We start from the raw sequence: 26,429 nt of genomic DNA, 5'->3' as shown, positions 1-26,429 counted from the left end.
AGTGGAGGTAAGTAGAGGGTAAGCACCAGGGGTGGACTCAGAGAGCGACTGACAACTCATGGGGCCCCCGGGCAATAGGGGATCATGGGGCCCGTGTCCTCCTCCACACCCAAAAAAGCCTATGAAAAAGCCAATGAAAGGTACCAGGGACATATCATGGGGCCCCCTACTGACCCTGGGCCCTCAGGCATTGTCCGAGTGCTCCAATGGTGGTGGACTGATGATTCGAGCACTCGGGCAATGCCCGAGGGCCCAGGGTCATTAGGGGGCCCCATGAGATGCCCCTAGTACCTTTCATAGGCTTTTTTGGCTGTGGTTTTGAGTGTGGGTGAGGACACAGGGGCCCCCGGAGTTGTCAGTCCGCCCCTGGTAAGCACTGATCATGAGCCAAATTAAAGGAGAACATTTTTCAGTTCCTGACATCAAATATCCCCGATGAGCTGCAATTCACACTCCACCCAGCAGGTGTCTCTAAAACGCAAATAAAGGCAAGTCAAAGCATACAATAGAGATTGAATCTACTTCCGAGGAACGGAGCACTTCCTGGGAGAGCTATGTTGCTGTGCTGTCTCGCTGTGTGATATAGGGAGGCTGAGCTGTTCTTGTCTCGGTTGTGTATGTATATACAGGCTGGCTGTGGAATTGATACAGAGAGCCTGAGCTCCTCTCTCGGCTCCTATGTATGTAGGGCTGTGTGACTCCAATTGCACTGTGTAACACAAGCTGCTGCTCTATGGTATACACATAGGTCATATTGCTGGAGGGAAGGGACAAGCTGTGAGTGTACTGATTACCTGGCATAGTCTGCATTGTTTCCATAAAACGCCTTTCTAGGAAATTGTGCCCAGTATTAAACCCCAAATCAATAATGTATCGTATTGCAGCCTACCAAGCTTTACATTTGGGGGCCACATTCAATTCTCTTCACCTGATGATCCAGGCAGTAATGATACTTCCACACTGATCCATAGCAAACATGCATGTTTGCTGCTTTTTTGCTGAGTTTGCGGTGCATTTTTTTACAGGCCAAGTGACTCAAAAACGCAACATGGATGTGTATTTGATTCGTTTTTACCACATTTTCCGCTGATTTCAATGGAGAGGTGTTTTCTTTTTTTTTTTTTTCCCTCACCAAAAAATACAGCAAGCAGGATTTTAAACACACTGGACCTGCAATGGATCAGTGCGAGGAGTTCCATGGGAATACATGGTCACGGTTTTCTTCTGCTTTTTTTTTTTAAATTATTTATTTACATGATTCACTAAACTTATTACCCTTTTGTAATAATACAGGATTTATAGAGCGCCAACAGTTTGCGCAGTGCTTTACAATATAAAGGGAGACATTACAATATATTTCAGTACAGAAGGAGCTTACAATCTAAAGGAATGGGGAGGTGGTACAAAAGGGAGTAGCTGCATGGGGTGATCTGATGGAGGTGGCTCAAGTACAGTTCTTAGGCGGAGATGTCGTAGGTTTCCCTCAATAAGTGAATTTTCAAAGATCACCTAAAGGCAGACAGGGTGGGGTAGGGAGATCCAGAGGACGGGAGAGGCTCAGGAGAAGTCCTGGAGGCAGGGGCGTATTTACCACAAGGCAGTTGCCTAGGGTGGAATTTTTCAGGGGGGCAGCACTGGCCCCTGGAAGAAGGGACGCTTGCAGCATGGGGACCAGGGGGGAGCTGAGAGAGGCTGCCAACTGCTTGATGGTGTATGCAGAGCCCGACTCTCATTCCCAGGGATGTCTGGAGCTCTAAAGGTGAGTGACTTCCTCTCCGGGTGGGGTGTTGTTGGTCAATGTCAGGCGGGGATGGTCCAAATTTTGTGTAGCCTAGGGCAGCACTGAACCTGAATACACTACCTGGAGGCGAGTGTGGGAAATGCAACAGCGGAAGAAAAATGGATTTGTGTGAAAGCAGCCTAGCTCACTTCCTGTCTTAGGGCTAGTTCTTCCTATATGTAGTCAAGTGCATTTTTTTTTTTTTTTTTTTTTCTGCATCAAAAATGCATGCACAGTGTTTTCCATGTATTCCAATGGCCCTAGTTCATACCATTGCAGTCAGTTTCCAGTGCAGAAATAAAAAGTAGAACATGCTGCATATTTTTTTGCACAGAACCATACTGGAACATAGCAAACTGCATCAAAACTGCACATAGTGTGAACTGTAAGCAAAACCGTATCTGGAATGCATCCAGAGTGCATTTTCTTGGTGTGAACTGGTCCTTAAGCCTTTCACACAGGGTGGACTCCACTTTGCTCAGCGGGGGATCCCCTGCTGATCAGAGCAAAGCAGGCAGATGACAGATCACACTCTGCTCAGTTTATGTACAACCTGGTCTATGGGTGGTTGGGTGTAAACAGACCAGCTGTCCATTTACACGCGACTTCCTCTGATCCAGTCTGCCTACACAGAAGGGGAACGGATCCCCTTCCATTTTTTTCCTTCAGATTGGCAGTAGGTAGGTGTAAACAGACACAACTGCATGCATCCACCACTCCATAGAGGGTCTGATCCGAAAAACAAACAGGTGGACCCAACTGTGTGACAGATTGTGGCTCCACTCTGGATGGGGAAGCAGCAGTGGTGGGCGTAGAATTGTCCGTCTGGAGGGTAGTTTTAGATGAACCTGACAAATTGTAACTGAGCTCCAGCTAAGGGCGAATTCACACTATCACCCCATTAAATCGCAGAGCAGATTGGAAGCTGCGCTAGGGAGCAGTGTAATGCATGATTCAGTGTATCACATTGCTTTTTTTTTTTTCTTTTTTGTACTAGCTTTTTTTTTTGAAGTGAACAAAATGCACACTTTTTGTTTTAATGCATTGTAAAATGTCTGTCACTGCAGAGACAAAGATAACAATTGTTTCCTATGTGTCCCATTCACACTGCAACACAGCCTAGAGCTGCAGCATGCTGCAATAAAATGCAGACATGTGAATCGAACTGCGATGCCAAGCAATGCAATGTCAGGGTGATGCATTGCTTGGCATCGCAGTTCGATTCACATGTCTGCATTTTATTGCAGCATGCTGCAGCTCTAGGCTGTGTTGCAGTGTGAATGGGACACATAGGAAACAATTGTTATCTTTGTCTCTGCAGTGACAGACATTTTACAATGCATTAAAACATCTGTGACTGCATATAGTGTGAATTGGCCGCAACACTTTTTTGCACTGAAATGAAACCCACTGATATTTTTATGCAGAATTTATATAGCACCAACAGTTTGCGCAGCGCTTTAACTGTTAAATCAGATTCAGAGCATTCCATGCTGCTTGTGCTTTCAGCCGAACTGTCACGCCATCTAGTGTCTGGTTTCATAGCTGAACATGTGTACAGCACCATGGCAGCTGCAGATCAGAAGCTAAAGGCTCGGTCACATGGACATATGCATAGGTTCTTGCTGGCAGAGCTAGCAATGGATCCTGCATAAAAATTCACATGTAAATTATTGGTGTTTAGTCACCTACCATTCAACTCTCATTCCAAGGATTGACTACACATGTAGCCACAGCTGTGTGCATGGGCTCATTGATTTCTATAGTGCTGCCTTTAGATGCGTACAAAATTTTTCACTGCACATCTAAACACTGTGGGGCAGATTTACTAAAACTGGAACACTCAATCTGGTGCAGCGGTGTATGATAGCCAATCAGTTTCTAACTTCAGCAGGCTCATTTAAAGTGCAGGACCCTGCATTCACTATATCCCGTCTCCCACAGTACACAGAACATGGAAATGCAATTATTTTAGTAAATATAAACTGCTAAATACCTTTTCTCAGCAGCAGTTAGAGCAGTCTTGTGACTTCTATCAGTATCCAGCAGAGCACTGTTTAAAGCTTGTAGGTGGAGTTTTCTTTCTGCTCTAGGAGGATACAAAACCCGTGACATCTGTATGGACAGTGCTGATTGGCCCAATGCTGATCACTTTCAAGGAAAAAAAACCTCTCTGACAATACACACCAAACTGAGCATGTGCAGAGTGACTCCACACCATATGTCTTATCAGGAGTTAAGAGGGGGACACTGAAAGAAGGAGAGGATCAGATAAGACAGGATCAAACAGCCTTTTTACACAATGCAGAGGATTAACCCCGTAGGTTCCACAGTGAGTATAACAAGCATGCTTTACTGCAGATACAGACTGATTTTATTGTTGTGTGTTTAGTAACACTTGAAGATTTGACTAAAATAATTTTTTCTGCTCATGTGAATGTGCCCAAACATGGTAGCTTCCTTGGCTGAAAAGGATATGAGTGAATAATTGTTCTTTAGGCAGTTGCAGCAACAATCTTTTTTTCTCTTGGGATAAAGGTTTTACATAGATGAATAAACGCTGACCATTGTAAGCACCCCTGCTATTGTTAAATGGATTGTCTCAGGCCAGTTGTGCTAGGCAGGTTGGTCTGTTTAAAGAAGTTGACTAATAACAGACTTACTGGTTAGATCACCAGGTGAAAATAAAGGAAAACTAACACAATATAGTAAAAACAAAATTGATGCAGCAACCACATTTAGGACCTGGGAAGCTGTATTTGGGTTTAATGCTGTTCTTGAACATCACATTTCCAGAGTAGAGTTGAGTATAGTTCTGTTTTAATACAATGTTGTGTGCATTGACACACTTGGGCTGATGTACTAAAACTGGAGCATACAAAATATGGTGCAGTTCTGCCTAGAAACCAATCAGCTTCCAGGTTTTATTTTCAAAGCTTACCTTATTTTTCACTCCATAAGATGCACCTAGATTTTAGAGGAGGAAAACAAGAAAAAAAAAATTCTGAACCAATGGACTGCGGACATAGTTCAGGAGACGACCAGAGACTGCGAACGTAGTTCAGGAGACGACCAGAGACTGCGAACGTAGTTCAGGAGACGACCAGAGACTGCGGACGCAGTACAGGGGACGACCAGAGACTGCGGACGCAGTACAGGGGACGACCAGAGACTGCGGACGCAGTACAGGGGACGACCAGAGACTGCGGACGCAGTACAGGGGACGACCAGAGACTGCGGACGCAGTACAGGGGACGACCAGAGACTGCGGACCTTTGGTAGTGGGGGGGGGGGGGTAGGAGGGTAGCCTGGTACCTGAATTTGACAGGTACCTGCTCCCACTTATGGAGCGTTGTCCTGCCCCCTCCCTCCCCATAGTCTTGTGGGACACAAGGGGAAGTTCCGCATTAAAGATTGGGCAATTGGAAACGGAAGTTGTCCTCCTACCCTCCCTCCCCGAAGTCTTGTGGGACCCATAACAGGTCCCACAAGACTACAGGGCCATTCACAAAGCGCAGAGTTTCTCGTGCATGCGCAGTGGGCACCTGTCTGTGAAGCCGTAAGCTGTCACAGCCGGGTGCCCACACTGAAGATGCCAGCACCAGGGAGAGAAGAGAGCCGATGGTAGCAGGACAACGCTGGACTGAGCAACAGGTAGAACGGAGGAGCGGGTTCTTGTGCACAGTAGAGTCGAGGGGCCGGCCCGGTATTCTAACACGGAGGTGGTGGGAATACCGGGCAGGCCGCTCCATACGACACACAGGGATTCCCCCCCCCCCCCCTTCATTTTTTGTGGGGAAGAAGTGTGTCTTATGGAGTGAAAAATGCGGTAATTGAACTGAAGCTGAAGTTAGAAGCTGATTGGTCACCATGCACAGCTGCACCAGATTCTGAGTGCTCCAGGTTTAGTAGATCTCCCCCTTTGTGAGCAGCTGTCCTTTTTGGGCTGCAGTGACGTGTGGCAGGGGGTGTTGTAATTTTATTTTTTTTGGGGGGGGGCTTCATTTGAGGTGTAAAAAGTGACATCTCATTCTTGTCGCCACACAGCAGCGTGGTGCATTGTGCTTGCTGTGCTGTGACATGCGGTGCCACCCAGCGAAGTACAATATTATGCGGCATGCCTGAATGTTATCGCACCTCCAGACTGCATTGTAGTAAGGTCAGTGAGAAATTTTTTCTTATGTGCCAAGCATTCTTCCACTGTGGAAAAACAGCAGTCATATCTGTAGTGTGAACAGGCCTGTGATAAAAAGGGCCGAAAGGCAAGTTATATGAAAGACGAGACTATGTAGGTCTCTTCTTACAGATCCTTCGAGGTGCCAGTCAACATAGTTACATAGTTAGTCTGGCTGAAAAAAGACAAAAGTCCATCCAGTTCAACAAAAAAAAAAACCCAGCAAAGTATGATCCAATTCACTCCTGCAGGGGAAAAAAATCTTCCTGATTCCCCAAGAGGCCATCTGATATTCCCTGGATCAACTTTACCTATAAATGTTAGTAACCAGTTATATTCTGTGTATCTAAGAAAAAATCCAGGCCTTTTTTAAAGCAATCCACTGTGCTGGCCAGAATCAACTCTTGAGGGAGTCTATTCCACATTTTCACAGCTCTTACTGTGAAGAAACCTTTCTGTATTTGGAAATTAAATTTCTTTTCCTCCAGATGTAAAGAGTGCCCCCCTCTGGGATGACCTCAAGGTGAATAACTCTACACCGAGTTCACTATATAAACCACTGATGTATTTATACATGTTGATCATTTCCCCCCTTAATCTCTTCTTCTCAAGAGAGAATAAATTCAGTTCCTCTAATCTTTCCTCATAGCTGAGCTCCTCCATATCGCGTATCAGTTTGGTTGTCCTTCTCTGTACTTTCTCCACTTCCCCAATGTTCTTTTTGTGAATTGGTGCCCAAAACTGAACTGCATATTCCAGATGAGGTCTTACTAATGATTTGTACCGGGGTAATATGATATCTCTCTCTGGAGTCTGCCTCTTTTACTACAAGAGGATTATTCTTGAAATTTTCTATAATGGTACACTGAGCATGTGTAGCTCAATGTACAATCTCGGAATGTTTCTGGACAGATGAACTGCCCTGTGCATGCACGGGAGTGACATTGTCCTTGTGTACCAAGATGACTAAAGACTCCAAACCCTAAGAAGGCCGCGTGAAGATCGAAATTCCAGCGATGGAAGGCAGCGCAGACATCGATTTGCAGAGTTGCAGGGATCCACTTTGCTAGGCAAGTCAGTCTAGCACATTATGGGCAAAAGCTTATGGGGGCCCAAAATGTCTGATTCGTTGTGACAGTTTATCTCCATATTCAGACCTACTCATGCATTGTTTTTGTACCTGCATTGTACATGATTGTAGAATGATGGCAGGAGACCAATCACACAGAGAGGAGAAGCCTAGGGATAAGGTAAGTAAAAAGTGCTTTTTAATGGTGCCCTAAACAAAAACAAACATGTAATCCCTGTAGTGTGTAGGGAGCCCCATTGTAAGGGTAGGTGTTTCATTTCCCAAAAGTTCAGTTTTAAAGTGTTACTAAACCCACAACAGGAAAATCCGTCTGTATATGCAGTAAAGCATGCTTGTTCTATTCACTGGAACCTAAGGGGTTAATCCTCCACATTGTGTAAAAAGTATGTTTGATGCTCCCCCTTCTTCTACAGTTCCCAATCCATTTCCTGATAGAACAGAGCCCTGGGAGCAAGCTGCACATGCTCGGTTTGGTGTGTATTGCTAGAGAGTTTTTTTTTTTTTCTTGGAAGAGTGCATGTGATCAGCATAGGGCCAATCAACACTGTCCAGACAAAGGGTCAGGGGTCCCGCAGCCTCAAAGGACAATCTGGGAAGAATGAAAACGCTCTACAAGCTTTACAAGTGCTCTGCAGGATACTAATAGAAGTCACAAGACTGCAAAATACTGCTGATGAGAAAAGGTATTTAGCAGTTTATATTTACTAAAGTAATTGCAATTCCATGTTCTGTGTACTGTGGGAGACCAGATATATAGTGAATGCGGGGTTTTAAATGCCTATTAGCACCATGTTGTTGCTTTGTGGACGCTAGCCTATCCTGTAGCTATGTGAAGTCTGTGGGTTGCTGCAAGGGCTTACTATCAGGCTACTAAAACATTAAAAAGCTCACATACAGATGAATGTTTAATTTGGTAAACTTACTCTATTTAACACAGATTTCACATTTGCTTGTATTTCTAGATCACAATTTAGCCAATAAAATGTCTTCCTCCCCCTCGGAGCCCTCAGGCATTAAAAATGACACCCCTAAAGAGAAGGATTATCGGACCCCTGGATTCAGAGGAGTAAAGACGACCAGTCTGTTCCGAGCTGTCAACCCTGAGCTTTTCATCAAACCAGTAAGCATGTGTACAAGTTTCAATTTTGATGTAATTCTTTTGTCATGGCTAAACAATCAGAATTATTTCAGAAATGGAAATCTTTCTTTGGGTGACTTGGGCCTGGTTCACACTAGAGCAATTTCTGCTGCGACTTGCGTTTCACAGAATCTCATGACAATGGAAATCACATTGATTTCAATGGTGCCCATTCGCATCAATGCAACACAACTGTAATGTAACTTTGGAGACAGCACCGGTGCTACTTTGACATCGCGATTTTGTGTCCTATAGACTTCAATAGGAATGCATCCAAGTTGCATCTACATGTGTTTTTGATGCAACTTTGGAACTTTTTTTTTCCCTAACCAGTCTCCTTCTCCTAGCAACATGTGCTCCTTCAGGCTGAAAACATGGAGGAAAGAGGCAAGAAAGCTTACATTAATAAAGAGGAGCTGATACGCCAGGTCCGTGAATGCCTCTATCTGTACAACACCCACAACCCATTTCGTAAGGACCCCTGAAAGCAGCAGAGTGCCTGGGTGGACATTGCCTGCATTTATTATGAAGAATGGGATACCTATTCAGCTTCAGTGCTGAAAACGAAACGTAAGCTTTTTGTACATTTTTTCTTTGGTAAACTCATGCATGCTATACATATGCTTGTGTACAGCTATGTTGCAGCTGTATTTGCACTACGTTAGCAGACTACAATGTTTCTGTGTGTAAACAGTCAGGTCCAGTCATGTGAGCTGAGGGAGAATAATGTACTTGTTTATTGAAGTCTGCATTGCAATGCCCAGCTATTCAGCAGATATCGTGTAGTCCCGTTTGCATCAAGTTTCTTGCTAGCTGAAAGAACAGCTCAGAATGATTCTATCATCTGTGTTGTGTGATATGTCAACCCTGTATAGTGGTTGATACACAAAACTAAACTAAAAAATCCCAGCGCCAATCAAAGAAAGTATACAATTATGCAGCTGTGCACCAGTGAAAACCACCAATAATGAATAACACAAAAAACAGCGCAAAAATTAAATAAATAAAAATAATCACAAATAAATGTCCGTGCAAAAATATATATATATAATATAATATTTCAAACATAAGTCCTTATTTTCCCAAAAGGATTTTCAAGACAATGTTCCAAAATGTGCTTCCACCTAATCACCACGTGAAAAATAATATTAACCGCACTCACCAGATGGAGGTGAGTAATAAGCCTCATAGGATATAAGGGATCCTATAGCCCCTCAGGAGGAACTCAAATCGCCTTCACCCTGCTTAGATACAGCAATCGACTCCACTCTACTTCTCCATGGAATCCTCAATAATGTGCAAGGAAAGAAAGGCTACATAGTGTAATACTGCCACTCAATACCATATAAATCCATAGAATAAGGACACTCACATGTTTCAATAAAATAACAGGCCTTGTTTAATAGCTTCAAAGGAACAAGATTCCAAATTGTAAATATAGAGATCTCACGCTTTAAGGATCACTGTAGAGGATGACCAGCTTTCCACCTCTAAAATGACCGCTTGAACCGCAAAAGTCGGCATGCGTTCCAAATACCGGAAGTGATGTAGGCCAAGATGACGGCAGACCGGAAGTGCCAGCCCCTGTCAGCACCATCATGCTGCTTTGTATTGCTCTGCATAGCAGATGTGATTACAAAGCAGCATGTCTCCCTAGAACACAGTTAACCCTTTTGATCGCCCCACATGTTAACCCCTTCCTAGCCAGTGTCATTAGTACAGTGTCAGTGCTTTTTATTAGCACTTATCGCTGTATTAGTGTCACTGGCGATGTCAGTGGCAGTTAGTCAGTTCCCACCCATCAGTGTCAGAATGCCCGCTACAGTCCTGCTATAAGTTGCTGATTGCAGCCATTACTAGTATTAAAAGAAAAAAAAAAAATTCCAGTGTATATATACTGCCATTTGTAAACACTATAACTTTCACGGAAACCAATTAATTTACACGTATTGAGTTTTTTTTTTTTTTTGTTTTTTTTTTTTGGCCCAAATTATTGCCGAAATGTTTTTATTTTTTTATTTCTCTTCTGGACATGTTTTAATAGCAAAAAGTCAAAAATATATATATATTTTTTTTTTCTCAAAATTGTTCGTTTTTTTTGTTTATAGCGCAAAAAATAAAAACCGCACAGGCGATCAAATACCACTGAAAGAAAGCTCTATTTGTGGGAAGGATGTAAATTTCATTAGGGTGCAGCGTTTCATGACCGAGCAATTGTCTGTTAAAATAACAGTGCCATATTGCAAAAAATGGCCTGGTCAGGAAGGGGGGTAAATCCTCTGGAGGGTAAGTGATTAATTTGATTAATTTATGTCACTCCAGACATGAGTATCATTGGGCAAAACAAAAATTGCAGCAGTATGAAAACTGCATCAAAAGTTACACTACAAAATCACATGAAATCGCAGCTGCACTAGTGTGAACCTAGCCTTAGGCTACATAAGGGAATTTTCCTCATCTCTACCTACTCAGCTGTTTCATGGTGGGATTTGAGCATCTCTGTTATATAGGGTGGACCTCGATCCACCCAGATTTTTCAAATGCAAATTGTTTTGATCCCTGACATTTCTGAAAAAGTTCAAGCCACCGTAAATTCTCTGAAACCGGCTGTCACAAAGCTAATATATGGGCACTAGATGCTAGAGCTTTTTCTTCCCATTCATAAACTGAGCCTTGGCAGAACTTTTACATGTTGTCAAACAAGCAGCTGAAATTTCACTTATCCAATAGCCTATGCTGGTGGCATGCTTACTATATTACTTTTCCTCACACATGAGAGATGGAAGATTGTGACCACTAAGAAGTGGATCACAAGGCAATGTAGCTTATTGCCTATGGCTGAAAATTCTCTCATGGCTCTGTTTACATTAGGCCCAGAAACTGACAGTTGTTTATTACTGAACCTTAAAGCTGAAGTTTAATCTAATTATATTTGGTTTTCCCTGGTTCATCCCACACTTTCTTCATCAACATGTTAATTCAATTTTCTCTTACATTCATTGACAGACACAGCTGTTTAATATTCTTGAGCATAGGGTTAAAGTGCCACCTTTAGGAGTAGGACAATTAGGCAGTCTAGTAAACCCCCTCTTTGTTGTAGGCAGCCCAGTTTTCTCTGTCTATTGTAGTAGTCGGGACCTAGGTCCCAGCTGCGTCCTGTTACAGATTCTCTTTTTTTTTTTTTTCTTTGGGATTTTTCCTGTGGAGATCTTCAGTCAACATCCGGGATGGATAATATAGATCCTGTAGTCACCCCAGTCTGGCCCACGAGCACACACAGACCTTTATCTATGCTGTGGGTCGGCTGCAACAGCCCCATCCTGGACCTGGGGGTTGACAAATTAAGCGTTTCGCGGGGATGCATGTTCGGGCACCTGACGTCCGCGTCACTGTTTCCCTGGCAGACAGCCCCCACCTCAGTGGGAAGCAGTTCTGTCTCAGGAGTGATACCCGTCATCGCACGCTGGGAATAGTAAATATCCCCCTTTCCCCCTGCTTGTTTGGTGCAGGTGGTGGGCTGTGGGTACTCACTGGAGTGGTCAGCTCTGCAGGGTCTCCTCCTCCCCTCCAGGGTATGATGGTCTGTGTCCATGCCCTCCCTTCTCCTCCTCTGTGACTTTGCAGTGAACCTCGGGTAGCTTGCTCTGGCATCCTTGTGTGGTAGTGTGTTAGAGGCTGGTTGGTTCTTGTTAGGACACCTCCTCCCCCTGGAATGTAGCAGCTCTTCCCAGATAGTTCTGGGAAGTGTCAACTGGCGGGTGGCAGCTCCACTACAACCGCTTTCCTGGAATCCCAAGCAATCTCATGGTACCCAGCGACCTGCCCCTGGGCTATGGTGGCCATCTTAGATGGGGGTGACCTTACCGTAGACTTGTTCTCTCCCCTCTGGTCCATGGCGCTCTTTGCTGCCTGAGTCAGTGCTTGCGGCCACCCCTTCCCCCATGGTATGGGGCAGTCCTCCTGTTTGGGGCCTGCGCCAGATGTTCCTTATGTCTGCAGCACTCTCTGTGGTCCATGAAGTGGCATGTAGAGGCCAGTCACTATTCCTGTGCTGGTGGCCATCCTGGAGCACATCGGGCCTGCGGCCATTTTGGTGCAACCTCTCATGGCTGGAAGCCATCATGGAGTGGCCATGGCTGGCAGAGTTAGGACCACAGAATATCGGGGTGCCGTGACATGGCTCAGTGGCTTACATATGTATTTGCAAATGTGTGCTAACTAAACCCCTGTTTTTAATGCATACTTTTAGACAGGTTAATTTGGTTGTTGGCCAGCTGGCTGGGAAGTTGAACTGGGAACTTTCTTTTCTTTTGTATTGATATGCGTTGCCCCTCCGTGTTCCTTGTTGTAAAAGCCAGTTGTAGACGAAGGCAGAATTGGTCACCCGCTCTATGTTTATAGTTGCTAGTTTGGCCCTTTGGTTTTGGCCTTGGCCCTTGTGTCACAGTCACTTAGCTCTTACGCTAAGGTCTGGATAAGAAGGTCTCTGGTCTACATGGAACTGGAGGACCGACTGGAGCAGGGCCTCGAGTATGTGTGTAACGTGTTCTTGGATGCAGCTCTGTTGCTTTCAGAGCTCTATCTCGCCTGTGGTTCTTTGGCGAGTTCTCTGGCTTAAGGTTGGTCTGTAGACCAGACATCTTAAAAGGTCTTGCACAAGTTACCCTTCCAGGTTGAGTGGATGTTTGGTGCCACCCTGGACAACATCATCAAGAAAAGTACCTTCTCCTGCAATCCAGGAAAAGGAAGGAGCCACGATGTAAACCGAGTCCCTCCTTCTCTTCACACAGGTGACTTTTTCACTTTCCAGGCTCCAAGCTCTTTACAGGGTGTGACGAACTGGGAGCGCAGAGAGAGAGAGCACACGGAGACAGATCACACGGAACCCAACGTGCGTGCGTTTATTGGGGAGTTTCTTGGGGGTACAGAGGATCGAACAGCTAGTCCACAGAACAACACAAGACACAGCAATACAGTAGGGTTTTCAGGATGGCAATATGGGACAACAGGGGCCTGATAGTTTACAGGGTTTAATAGTCCAGAGCGGCAGGGCACCTCAGGGATTGGAGTTCATGGGCAAGGGTTTCGGGCAGAATAGGGTTAAATCCTCAGCGTAGGGGTTGGCGCACAGGAAGGAGGCAGAACTCTGGCAGGCAAGGGTTAAGTCCAGGTTGGAACCTCAGCACAGGGGTTGATACACAGCAGGGAGGCAGAGCAGAGTTCCAGAGTCAAGAAAGCCACACAGACAATGTAGAACCACAAGTTCCAGCAGTGCGACAAGCAAAGCACAGTTCAATATATCTCCTAGCGAGGCCTGCAGCCATGAGCTGCTCTGTCCATCCTGACAAGGTCTGCACATTCTGAGAGTCTACCCCCCACCCCCATAGGGACATTATATTCCCCTTTCAATTTGACCAAGCCTCAAGCCCCCAGTGCTGACACGTCTGCCTTTTCACAGCCACAGGACACCATGCTGTCTGTACTTCCTGCTGAGATCAACCCAGTCTCCCACCCCCTGCGGGGCATAGGAACTCCTGGATTTAATTAAACAGACACACTTACTGCTTGACACCTTTTTGGGTTCAACAAACAACACAAAAATAAAATATTTCTGATTTCCATCACACAGGGTAGTGCAGAATCTGCTTCTCCATGGTGTGATAGCCCCAGTTTCAGACCTAGAGAGGTATTGGGGTTTTATTCCTACCTGTTCACAGTTCCGAAGCAGGGAAGAGTCTGTCCTATACTGGATCTCAAGGCCCTGAATTGCTTTGTGAAAGTGCAGAGGTTCAAGATGGAATCCATCCATTCTGTGGTGGCCGCCCTTCATCAGGGAGGATTTCCTGGACTCCAAAGACATAAAGGATCCGTGCTTAACTACACGTTCCCATCAGTACCACGCTACAACGCTTCCTGTGATTTGCGGTCTGGCATGCCTCATCATCAGTTTGTGGCTCTCCTCCTCTCTTGGCCTAGCCTCTGCTTGCTGGTTGTTTACCAAGGTGTTTGATCCAGTCCTGCCATTGCTTAGACAGTGGGGGATTGCCGTGATGGGGGCTATCGAGACACCCTTTTCCTGTGAGCAGAGTTTCATGCTGTGGGGGGAGTTCTGAGTTCGAGGCTGGCTCAGGGCCATTGGATGCCGGAGGAGTCTCTGCTACCTATCAGTGTCCTGGAGCTACTGGCAAACAAATGGCGGTGGCCTATGTTAATCACCAGTGTGGGGCAAGGAACTTGGCAGCAGTGCTGGAGGCACTCTGATGTTTACATTCCAGGTGTAGAAAAATGAAGGTGGATTACCTCAGTTGTTAGATGCTGGATCAAGGAGAGTTGTCCCTGCACCTGGACATGTATCTGCTGGCCTCCTGTCTCAGAAGGAAGGTGTCAAGATTTGTGGTGAGAGTGAGGGATCCCAGGTGACACCGTGGAGCCATTATCAACTCATTTATGCCCTTCCTCCTCTCGAGCTTTTCCCTTGTCTGCTGTGCAGAATAGTGGCCAAGGGAATCCCTGTCATTCTAGTGTCTCCAGATTGGGCTTGGTGATCCTGGTACACTTAAGTGATGCAGCTGGTCATGGACACCCCCTGACTGCTTTCTCTGATAGGTCTTCTCTCCCAAGGACTGGTCTTCCACTCTGCTCTAATGTTGCTTGCTTTGATGGCTTGGCTATTCAAAACCAGGTTCAGAGAGACTGGGTTTTGTTGAAGGCCTGTAAATCCACCTCTCAAGATTTACCATTGTACTTCTAAGGTTTACATTTTGTGGTGCGAGGCTCCTGATTTGCATCTGCATTCTTTCCAAGTGTCTCAGATTGTGGCCCTTCTCCAATGGAGCATTGCTCAAAAACTATTGAGTACCATTAAGGACCAGGTTTCTGCCCTTGCGATCTTCTTTCAACAGCCTTTGGCCATGCACTCCTTGGTTCATACCATCATTTAAGGGGTTTGGCATGTAGCCTCTTCAATGCAATCTCCGTTGCTGCCCTTGGACCTGAACCTGGTTCTTTCAGTTTTTCAGAAGCCCCCTCTGAAAATATCAGGGATCTTCCCTTGGTAACCCTGTCCCAGGAGGTCTCCATTTTGGCTGCTATCACTTCCACACTTTGCATGTTGGAGTTTGTAGCCTTTTCCTGTAAGTTTCCCTGTTTTGGTTTTACACAGGTACACCTGAATGAGGACATTATCCTTCCTTCCTTTTGCCTGTGTCCTTCACATTCTAAGGAGGTTGTGATCCACACCATGCATGAGGTCTAGCTATTTTGTGCATACCTGTCTGCTACAGCCTCCTTCCAGAGATCAGATCCTCTTTTTTTGTGATTGTGGATAGCGCACAAAAAGACTGCCTCTTCTGCCACTATTTCTTAATGGATTGGGTAGAAGCTTGTCCAGGGTTATTCTATTAAGGGTCAGGCTCCTCCTGTCCCGTTATGGCACACTGACAGGCGTCTGTCTCACATTTGCAAGACCGCTACCTGCCTCATCTGTGCACATCTTTACCAAGTTATTGAAAGTTGGTGTTAAAAGTTTTGCAGGCAGCTGAGATTTCTTGCCCCTCTTCTGGGGGGGTGGGTTATTGGGTGGTGTTATTTGTTCTCTGGTTCCCCACTCCTCAATGAGGCACTGCTTTGGAATGTACCCATGGTCAAGAGTATGGAAGATATGTCTGTTAATGAATGTAAGAGTTAATGGAATTTTTTTGGTTACTCACTGTAAAATCCCTTTCTCTTGAATTCATTGATGGACACAGCACCCACTCCTCTAAGTATTTTTTTTCTACTTGTACTGCTTTGTGACAAACTGAGCTGCCTATAGCATAAGGGGGGTTTTCTACCAGCTAGGACTGTCCAGAGGTGGTACTGGGGTTTTTCTTTTTTAATCTGCCTAGTGTCCTACTCCTGAACTCTACAACCCTATACAGGAAATAAAGCAGGCTTTGGCGTTGATTTACTAAAACTGGAGAGTACAAATTCTAGTGCAGCTGTTCATGATAGCCAATCGGCTTCTAACTTCAGCTTGTTCAATTAAGCTTTGACAAAAAAATGTAAGCTCATTGGTTTCTATGCAGAGCTGCACTCTCCAGTTTTTGTAAATCAACCCTTTTATCTTGCCTGCTGCAGCTTGGAATTTACACTGTGTTCAGTGAAATCAGAGTAATCAATTTCAGTACAGGAGAGGAACCTGTGCACTTATGTAAGAGTTAAGGTAAGGCTGGAGTTCAGCTTTAATGTTTTCTGCTATAGGCAGTGTACACAAAAATGATGCAGGCAAAAGCTGCTCTCTAAGTGCCACATCTGCAGTTTCATTAAGAACATTCACTAAACATTAATTTTAATTTCTTTTACAGAACAAACCAGTAATGGCATTTGGACTATTTACAATAACAATGTGTGTTGCCTATATTGCTTACTTACATGCAACAGAGGAAAATAAAAAGGATTTGTATGAAGCAATTGACAGTGAAGGAAACAGATACACAAGAAGAAAGACCTCCAGATGGGATTGAACTGTCAAAGCTTTTTTTTCCCCTGCTTATTTAACCATGCTGAAACGACTACCACAAGAACAAAAGTAATACAAATGACACAAAAGGAATACTGAAGTAAAAATTGTTAGGACAATATTGAGGAACACTTTGTTAGGAGACAGAGCTATTACTAATAAAAACATACCAAATCTAGTGTGTGTTTTATTTCCCTTTTTGAATAAAGTTGTATATTTATCAATGAGAGCTCCACAGTAGTAATGTCAATTGACATTAGGTATATAATAGCAATGAATATGTAAGCCTGGTCTAAATATGAATGTGGTCATTGCGAATGATTCCTTACAAACTTCAACTAAGCTTATATTTGTACTTCCGCCGGTACCTGGTGATTAATGTACGTGGCGTGGGAAGGGTGTGTGCGCCTCATACCCAGAAATGCAAAATCGTGTGTGTGTGTATATGCGATTTTGCGCTGCCCTATAGCAGTATTTATGCTATAGGGTGGTCGAGAAGCGGTTAAAGGCATAAAATTTAGTGGGTGATAAAATACACTTATGTTCTCAGAAAACTGAAATATTACTATATTTTAATGTGCTTATTTAATATATGCATATAAGTAGCTTTCATATATCTAGCATGTCTCACTTAATGTAGGCTTTTTGTGAAGATGCTGAAAATGTTGGTTTTCTGTCTTCAATACATTTTGAGACAGGAATCTGGAAGAGGTACAGATGGGGAGGGATAACTCTCCAACTAATAGTTTTCAGAAGGGAATCTAAAATGGAGAAATGGTATGTTAAACAGTACAAATTTCTTAGCTAAAATACTGTATGTATAATATTTACAAATTTCATAGAAGCTTTTAACATTAGTCCCTGCCTCAGAGCTAACATGCTAATGGTCCAACTACAGTTAAACCAACATAGTGCAGACAATTTGCCTTACCTTCAGATTTGCACAGTTGGACAGGCTCCACTCCTGTACTGAAATTGCTTTTCCTGATTTCACTGCGGCAGCAGGTCAGAGTCTGCCTTATTCCTAGCTGCATACCGTCCATCCAATGCTCAGTATGTAACATGTAGGCCTCTTGGCATATCGAATGTAACACAAAATAAAAAGGGACATGGCTTCTAAACCTTGAGGGCCTATGTAGGCTTGTGCATTATCAGGTTTGTCAGTGCATGTTACTTGAATTTGGTTGCATTATGTTACAAATTTTGTGCCACTTCCAATTTTCAGGACATTTTGGTGTGATGGCACTCTGTTCATTTTAATAGGCTGCCTTAATGCAAGGCACATTAACTCCTCACAAAAGTAATTGGGCCCTTAAAGAAACTTGTTCATGCATAGAACACATCCATATAGGTTGTGCAAAGGGCTGAAGTTGGAAAGCAGGTGCAAATCTTTCTTACCTCAAGGGTTCAGGTTCGCAGATTTGAGGTAATATAAAAATCATTTGTTACCACTCCTTCTACCCTAGGTAATAACATAAAATAGAACAGGTAAATAAATTTTTTCCAATAAATTATCTAAATACATCAAATAAAACCTAGAGCATTAATTATCAATTTACATTGAGTATAAAGGAACTGGTACTTGCTGTTCATAGGTGTAACTGAGAACAGTATAATGTGATATGTACTGTTGCAAGAAAAAGTATGTGAATCCCTTGGGATTACATGGAGTTTTGCATGAATTGGGCATAAAATGTGCTCTGAACGTCATCTAAGTCACAACAATAGAAGAACACAGTCTGCTGAACATAATACTACACAAACATTAGACGTTGCCATGGTTTAATTGCACATAACATGTAAACATTCACAGTGCAGGGAGGAAAAAGTATGTGAGGCCCTAGCTTAATGACTTCTCCCAGAGCTAATTGGAGCCAGGAGTGAGCCAACCTTGACTCCAGTGTGATGATATTGGATGTGTTGCTGACAGCTATCCTGCCCTTAAAAAACACACCTGTTTTGGGTTTACTGGTTTCAAGAAGCACTGTCTGATCTGCACCATGCCTCGCAGAAAAGAGCTCTCAGAAGACCTACGATCAAGAATTGTTGACTTGCATGAAGCTGGAAAGGGTTACAAAAGTATCTCCAAAAGCCTTGATGTTCATGTGTCCACGGTAAGACAGACTGTCTACAAATGGAGAAAGTTTAGCACTGTTGCTACTTTCCCTGGGCGTGGTCGTCCTGTAAAAATGACTGCAAGACCACAGCGCAGAATGCTGCATGAGGTAAAGAAGAATCCCAGAGTGTCAGCTAAAGACCTACAGAAATCTCTGGCACATGCTAACATTTTTGTTGACACATCTACAATAAGGAAAACATTAAACAAGAATGGAGTACATGGGAGGACACCACAGAGGAAGCCATTGCTGTCCAAAAAGAATATTGCAGCACGTTTGAAGTTTGCAAAAGAGCACCTGGATGTTCCACAGCACTACTGGCAAAATATACTGTGGACAGATGAAACCAAGATTGAGTTGTTTGGGAAGAACACACAACACTATGTGTGGAGAAAAAAAGGCACAGCACACCAACATCAAAACCTCATCCCGACTGTAAAACATGGCGGAGGGAGCATCATGGTTTGGGGCTGCTTTGCTGCCTCAGGGCCTGGACGGATTGTTGTCATTGATGGGAAAATGAATTCCAGAGTTTATCAAGACATTTTGCAGGAAAACGTACAACCATCTGTCCGCCAACTGAAGCTCCGCAGAGGATGGGTGATGCAACAGGACAATGACCCAAAGCATACAAGTAATTCAACAAAACAATGGCTGCAACAGCACAGAATACGCCTTCTGGAGTGGCCCAGTCAGAGTCCTGACCTCAACCCGATTGAAATGCTGTGGCATGACCTTAGAGCGATTCACACCAGACATCCCAAGAATATTGCTACACTGAAACAGTTTTGTGAAGAGGAGTGGTCCAAAATTACTCCAGATCGTTGTGCAGGTCTGATCTGCAACTACAGGAAACGTTTGGTTGAGGTTATTGCTGCCAAAGGAGGGTCAACCAGTTATTAAGTCCAAAGGTTCACATACTTTTTCCTCCCTGCACTGTGAATGTTTACATGTTATGTGCAATTAAACCATGGCAACATCTAATGTTTGTGTAGTATTATGGTCAGCAGCCTGTGTTCTTCTATTGTTGTGACTTAGATGACGTTCAGAGCACATTTTATGCCCAATTCATGCAAAACTCCACGTAATCCCAAGGGGTTCACATACTTTTTCTTGCAACTGTATTTGTTTATTTTTTTGCAACACAGTTTGTATATGAAACTGTCTTTTTTTTCAGGTCACTGGCATGAATGTAACTTGTCCATATGACTATTGGGGCAGCATTACATTAATGAGAGTATAACTTGTGAGCCACCTACAATTAATTAATTATAAAGGTGCGCTTACATACAACACATCCTCCTTATATGTGTGTAAATAGTGAACCAAATCTATAAAAAAAAATGCCGCGCTCTTCCTCTAAGTGAAAAATAACAAACTAAAAATCAATTCATATTTCCAAACAAAACCATATCATAAACCAAAAAAATAAAATAAAATAGTGTGTGCAAAACATGTGATCAACAAAATAATATATGACTTCCCGTGCTTATCATTTGCAAATAATAATAATAAGTCTCTGTGAATTAATGGTGACAAGTCCCAGTGATTCAATTCAATAAAAAATTCCAAGTGACTTCTTTAGTGAGATTAAGATGTGCGCTCACCTCCACGATAGCCTACACTAGGCTAATTCACTAAATGGAACAATAGTGTGTTGCACCATATGAGGAATAGTGAATCCCTCTCAGCCGGCTCTCCGTGTCCTATCCTTGCTGGGATCTTACTCTCTCGCTGCTTCTCCCCTTCTTTCCTCTCCTCTGCAGTACAGTATGGGTTAATGTAATGCAAACATACCAAAGAAACTCCGGCATCTTTTTAAGTGTAGAGCGTTTTTTTCAGCATGTGTTTTGGTACACGAGGAAATGAGTGTCTGCTAAGTGTTTGGGCATCATTATTTCTCAATGGCCCCTCAAACACAGGTTGTGCGTTTTGCCACAATTTTAGCATGATCTGAAAACGAGGGCAGAATCACACTATTTTGACGGCAATTCCAATACGCTACTTTGTGAATGGGCTCAGCCACCACAGTTGGCTGCTTGCAGCAGCTGGAATCAGAATATTCCTGCCCATGCAATTCATAATGGGCCAAATCACCTATGTCAATGCTGCCAGGTTTGCTTTTCATTCAACTTTGCTCCTTACTTAAGTGTGAAAGTACAGTTCCAATGCAATTCAAGACAAGAGGAAGGAAAAGGGGTGGGATAAATTGTGAATTAGTAATCTGAGAAAGTAAAGTTCAATTGTGAGCTAGAGGTGGGATAGGCTTCTGAAAAGATGAAATTTCAAGGATTGCCTGAAGGCACACAGAACAAGACATAGCTGTATAGGTTGGGGTTGGAGCAGGGAGTTCCAGTAGATGGGAGAGGCTCTGGAGAAGTCCTAAAGTAGAGCATGGAAGGAGGTTTTCTCAGAATGAGCAGAATGGACAGTTTGGATGATATTTTTAGATGTGCTTGGTGATGTAGCTGAGCATTGTGTAGCTATACACTGGTTGTTAAGGACTTTGGTGGGTGCTAGCTCTTAACAACCAGTGACCAGTGTAAAAACACATTAGCAATGCATTAAAGAATGTAGTATGCATTTTTAAAGCGTGCCAGTGTGCAAGTCCTTTTAAGATGTGATTTATAAGCAATAATTGATTACTCTGATGCCTATTTGTGTCAGAAATATATTAATTAGTAGAAGTGTCCATGTACTTCAGTGGCTCAGAAAATGCTAAAACCAGAAGATCAACATTGTGACCAGGCGACCAGTATTTTCAGAAGAAGGTCAGCAATGGCAGCCTACATATTACATCCAGTACATACTTCTTTTAATAGGATCGTTCATATCAGTGTAATAATGCTCACTGGTGAACATAGTACAATAAAAAAGAACATGCTATAGTTTAACCCTTTTGCTGCCAGAGCCAGTTTTTAAATTTCTTTGCACATGTTTAAAAAAATCATTTTAGGCCTGAAAATTACACAAAACCCCCAAACATTATATATTATCTGAAAGCAAACACCCTAGAGAATAAAATAGCGGTAGTTGCCATTTGTTATGTCACATGATATTACCACAGAGGTCTAAAAAAATCACATAAATTCAGTGAAAAAACACTAAAATTTTAGGGCAAACACAGTTTTGGTAAAATATAAAAGTGAAGTTGCACCGAGTAAATAGAAATCCAATATGTCAAACCTTAAATTTGTGTGCGCTCGTGAAACATTAACAAACTTCAGTACCCTATATTTTCTATAGCTGACACTTCAAAAGCCCCTACGGGTCGTTAGTTTAGGGTTACAGAGGTCTTGTGCTAGAATTATTGCTTTCACTCAGGTCTGCGTGGTGATATATAACATGTATATTGCAATCAACTTTTTAACACATGGCACCCCTGGCTTGTGCGTATATGTGGGGGTGGTGGGGCCTCAAATTTTTTTTTGGGGGGGGATGTTATGTGTTTAGGTGTAACTATTTTTTTCTTCATCATATAGGGGACACAGAGTCCCCTATGCAATGATTTTTAGGTAAACGTTTCTCTTTATTGAGACATGCAGGGTCTGAGCTGCACTGAATGTATTGCAATGCAGATTGCATTGCAATACATCCCTCCCTGGTTATTCTTGGCAGGGAAAGTTATGTCACACATACCCTCTGAGGAAGTGTAAGGACACGAAACGCGTTAGGGTGGTGCCCCTGACTACTGTGCATACACTGCAAGGCCATCCTGAATGACACCCGGCAGCCATATGGGATCCGGATGATCTCTGTGACCTGGATTGGTTTGTGATCCTCCCCCTGGTGGCTGTGATTGGCATATTTGAAGACTAGAGGGTATACCTAGATAGATGACACCTAGTGGCCTACACGCTGATGACACCTATCCTTATGGTATTACAAGTCCAGAGCACCAGGAGCAGGTCTTATTTGCTCCATGCGCATTAATTGCGCTATCTGGTTAGTGCAATGTTTGTCCATCTTCACGAGCACAAGAGTCACAGATTTTCCTCTATTGCGGATTTATGAACGTTTGCACATACACACTTTACTGTACCACTACTAATGGACTCAGTTACTGTAATATGATATTGTGCAATCTTTTATTTATTTGATTTTATTCTAATTATTAGCGCTGCATATTTACATATTTATGTTTCTTATATTGGGTTTTAGAGGTTGCCTTTTATGCTAGCAGCTTATATATTGTTGTTCCCAGTGCTCGATTACCGCTTCTATATGTCACACACATCGTTTTCCAGGTCACAGCAAGAAGGAGGGCGAGCTCTCCCCTCCACCTGCCATATCGGACCTGGGCCCACAGATATGCAAGCGGAGCCCAGATTACATGGTGGGGGGCAGTTACTGAGTGCTCTGGAAACAAACGGGTGACAGTGCAGCCACCTGCCTGCTTCCACCTGACAGGAGTCTGCCTATCAGTTTATACATAATCCCAGTGGCTGCAGCCCCTGGATTGTGTGTAAAACTCCCCGCTGTCAGGTCCATATGTCTTAGCATATGACAGCAAAAGGGTTAAAGTAGTTATAAACATCAGACATGAAATATGAACAAAGCACGTCCCTCTACAGCATGTACTTGTCTTTATACAGAGTACTAAGTATCATTTCTCTCTGCTGCCTCCTTCCTCTGCTATATACATGAGTCACTTTTGACAAGTTTTCTTGGCACCAAGTGGAAAAAAAGTGACAGTGGAGGGATCTCCAGTGCACAGCCTGTGATTGACAGCCTCGGCTCTGTACCTATGTGCTTTGTGAAGGGTGTCCCTTTCCTCCAGTCAGCTGTCCTCACTGAGCTCTGCAATGTGTAACTACAGCTTCCCATCCCTTCTCATCTGGAGTTGAGAAATAGCCTTTGATCTGTGTATTTTGAACTGCTGTAAAGGAGAGAGGGATGCAGATAGAAAGGTACAACGCTTATAGGAGGGTTTTTTTTAAATCTGTGTATCAATTCCAGCCACTTCACTGGGTATATGTAAGGGTTTGCAACCACTTTAATCTTGTTGGGAATTGTCACAAACATGCACAGAAAGTGATTTTACAACTTGCTACAATACTCTTAATCTGTAACATTTCTATGTATCAATATAAATATAAGAATATTATATACAATAAGTAATACTGTATTATTTGAAGAGAATGGGTTAACCCTGTCCTATTTGCATCCTCACTTTACAGTGTAAAATTCTTATTACCTTCATTGGATTAAGCCCTGATTCACACTGAAAAGCACAGGAATCGCATTTACCACATCACACCACATAGCAGTCACACTGTGTTCATGTGATCTGCTGCGGGTGTCAATTAAAATTTTACAACACCCCAAAAACAGATCGCAAAACTGTGTTTGCCTGAATCGGATCGCATGGGTGTGATTCCAGTGCAGCAAAAATAAGCGCTGCGCGCTTTTCACTTTTTCTTGTGGATACGTTGCAATTTGAGCCATAAAAATGGACTCAAATCGCACCGCATAGAATCGCATGTGATTTGCACAGGAATGTGGTGCAATTCTTGTGCGAATCACATGTGATGAGACAGTGTGAACCATGGCTAAATGCCAAATAAAATACATAAACTAACAGTAAAGATTTACATATATGTTGATTTAATTCTTGTCTCTTTTTTTGATCCACACAAAAGCGTTTCTCCTCTGTTTATCTATTTCTCATATTGTTTTTGTTGTGAACAAATGGATACATCTGAGCAAATGGAGTTACTGTGGACAGGTTTTTTAATAGGCAGATGATCCATTATTATAGGATAATAAAGGGGCGCACTTTCAGCATTACGTAGAAGCTAGAAAAGACACTCTTCTGCTCATGAGAAAGAAGGACCGTTTGCTGTTATTACTTACCATGTGCAGAGGTGAACACGGTGAGCGGTAAAGGCACTAAGAGCAGACATATTCTGAAAAAACATAGAGGTGAAGACCATCAGTGGTAAGATAAGAATACTGTATGTGTATATGTGCCAAGAGAAACAATCGTCTTGCATTGTAATAGAAAGAGAACTCACAGATAATCTGTTTGAAACTCTCCGGAGAGTGCCAGGAGTAAATTGGGGGGGAAGTTGTGCAGCTGTCCTATGGTGGTATGAGTCTGTATCTCCCTAAGGAGTGCCCGATGGATATCAGAAGGAGGCAACCAATGATCCTGAGAGGAAATGTGAATAGATGACCCCAGTAATGGAAGTTATTGACCGCAGCTTTTGATCTTTTGGGAAGTCCTAGTCACCTGTCAGCACTAGAGACTCTGTGGGTGATTCTATGCAACTTAGAGCAAGCTAGAGGAGTCCTCAAAGTGTTCAGTTCACCAGTTTTTGTAGCATCCAATGCTCCCTTCACCCCATCCAAGTTCAACGTTACTAAAAAATTCCTTCTTGCTGCTGTGATCGGACTTCCTGTAAGAGGGTGGCTATGTTCATTCTCCATGGTCCCACTGTCTGTTGGAGGAGATGGACTATGGGATTGTCGTGAGCACAACAGTGTACATGACTCCAACTAAAGTGCACTGCTCATCCCAAACAAATGGAATAGAAGGGGAGAAGGTGAGGTTTGGGAGCTCATGAAGGACATTACAAAGAGGCAGAAAAACACAGTAAAAACAATTTCATGAAAATAGATTATAGGGCCATTAACCTCCCTGGCGGTATGATTATTTCAGATTTTTGGTGCTGAAAGCGGTACCATTATTTTGCATGGAAATATGTAGTTTTTTTATTGTAGGCCTGTCATTTTTAGGAATAACTCACTGAAATCTGTCCGAACAAGAGTCTAGTAAACATTCCGGATATGGTGAAACTTGTAACAGAAAATCATAAATTATAATATAATAAATAATCATAAAAAATAATAATAATAAATTTAATTCAATAATATAATCAAACCAAAAACACTGAAATTTGAAATATAGTGCCAAGTTCGCACATCGCTGAGCAAAGTCGCAGAATCGTTTTCAGTGTCTGATGACGAATTTCCCCACAAATCATTATCACTCAATTCTGCAAGTGGTTCTGATTTACTATCGCTGTTCTCTAGCTGATCTAAACCCGCTTTTGACCTAAAAGGGAAGCTTTTTGGACACCATGGACTTTTCTAAGTTTCCAGGCAGAAAGAACAGTCAAAATGCAGACAGGGCACAGGACAAAGCACTAGGGACAAAATGTATGTGAAATGCTTTGAAACAGCAATGTTTTACTATGTAATAATCATTTTTTAAAAAATGAAATTTTTAAAAAATTTCAAATTTGCCGCCGGCGCCCGTACGTCCCGACGTCACAGGGACAGGAACACGGAAGCCGGATGCCAGCATCGGCCGGAGGAGATGGCCGGGGATTCTGCAGGGGGGACATTGCGGGAGCGAAGGACAAGGTAAGCGCTGCAGGGAATCCCTGTGCAACGCTGCATGGTAAGCCTGAGTGTAGCTCGGGGTTACCGCTTGTGGTACTGAAATTTTACCCCGAACTACACTCGGGAATACCTCCAGGGAGGTTAAGTAGTTTGATTGCATGGATTATTTTTGGAAAATAAGGATATTCCTTAGTGTCACTTTGACTGCTTGCTGACCCACCGCAGTACATATGCTGTGGCAGGTCGGCTCATACAGGCATCATAACATACATGTACATTG

At 43.2% G+C, this 26,429-nt stretch overlaps 1 protein-coding gene across 4 annotated transcripts; it reads left to right on the top strand.

The window, feature by feature from the left end:
• Positions 1 to 506: 506 nt before the first annotated feature.
• On the top strand, positions 507 to 16,860 carry SMIM8 (small integral membrane protein 8). 4 transcript variants are annotated; one of them, XM_089691319.1, is made up of 3 exons: positions 507 to 615; positions 8,007 to 8,164; positions 16,528 to 16,860. In XM_089691319.1, the coding sequence occupies exons 2-3, from the start codon at positions 8,027 to 8,029 to the stop codon at positions 16,684 to 16,686; spliced, it is 297 nt and encodes a 98-aa protein (XP_089547445.1). In that variant the 5' UTR covers positions 507 to 615; positions 8,007 to 8,026; the 3' UTR covers positions 16,687 to 16,860. The 4 variants fall into 4 exon arrangements, with proteins under 4 accessions (XP_089547445.1, XP_089547446.1, XP_089547447.1 ...); XM_089691320.1 differs by lacking the exon at positions 507 to 615 and adding an exon at positions 759 to 777; XM_089691321.1 differs by lacking the exons at positions 507 to 615; positions 16,528 to 16,860 and adding exons at positions 807 to 1,759; positions 8,516 to 8,752.
• The last annotated feature ends 9,569 nt before the right edge of the window (positions 16,861 to 26,429 follow it).

This window comes from Staurois parvus, unplaced genomic scaffold, assembly GCF_062004578.1.
Source record: "Staurois parvus isolate SC_StPar_1 unplaced genomic scaffold, SC_StPar_1.0 ptg000561l, whole genome shotgun sequence".
NCBI classification, from domain to species: Eukaryota; Metazoa; Chordata; class Amphibia; order Anura; family Ranidae; genus Staurois; species Staurois parvus.
Note: the sequence above shows the minus strand (reverse complement) of the source record. Positions and strands in the feature narration are given on the sequence as shown.

Excerpts from the sequence above, each read along its gene's own strand:
- SMIM8 (XM_089691318.1), top strand. The coding sequence starts at position 1,714 with ATGCAGAGCCCGACTCTCATTCCCAGGGATGTCTGGAGCTCTAAAG. Across the intron at positions 1,760-8,006 it reads GGATGTCTGGAGCTCTAAAG|ATCACAATTTAGCCAATAAA; the intron begins GTGAGTGACTTC and ends TTGTATTTCTAG. Across the intron at positions 8,165-16,527 it reads CTGAGCTTTTCATCAAACCA|AACAAACCAGTAATGGCATT; the intron begins GTAAGCATGTGT and ends TTTCTTTTACAG.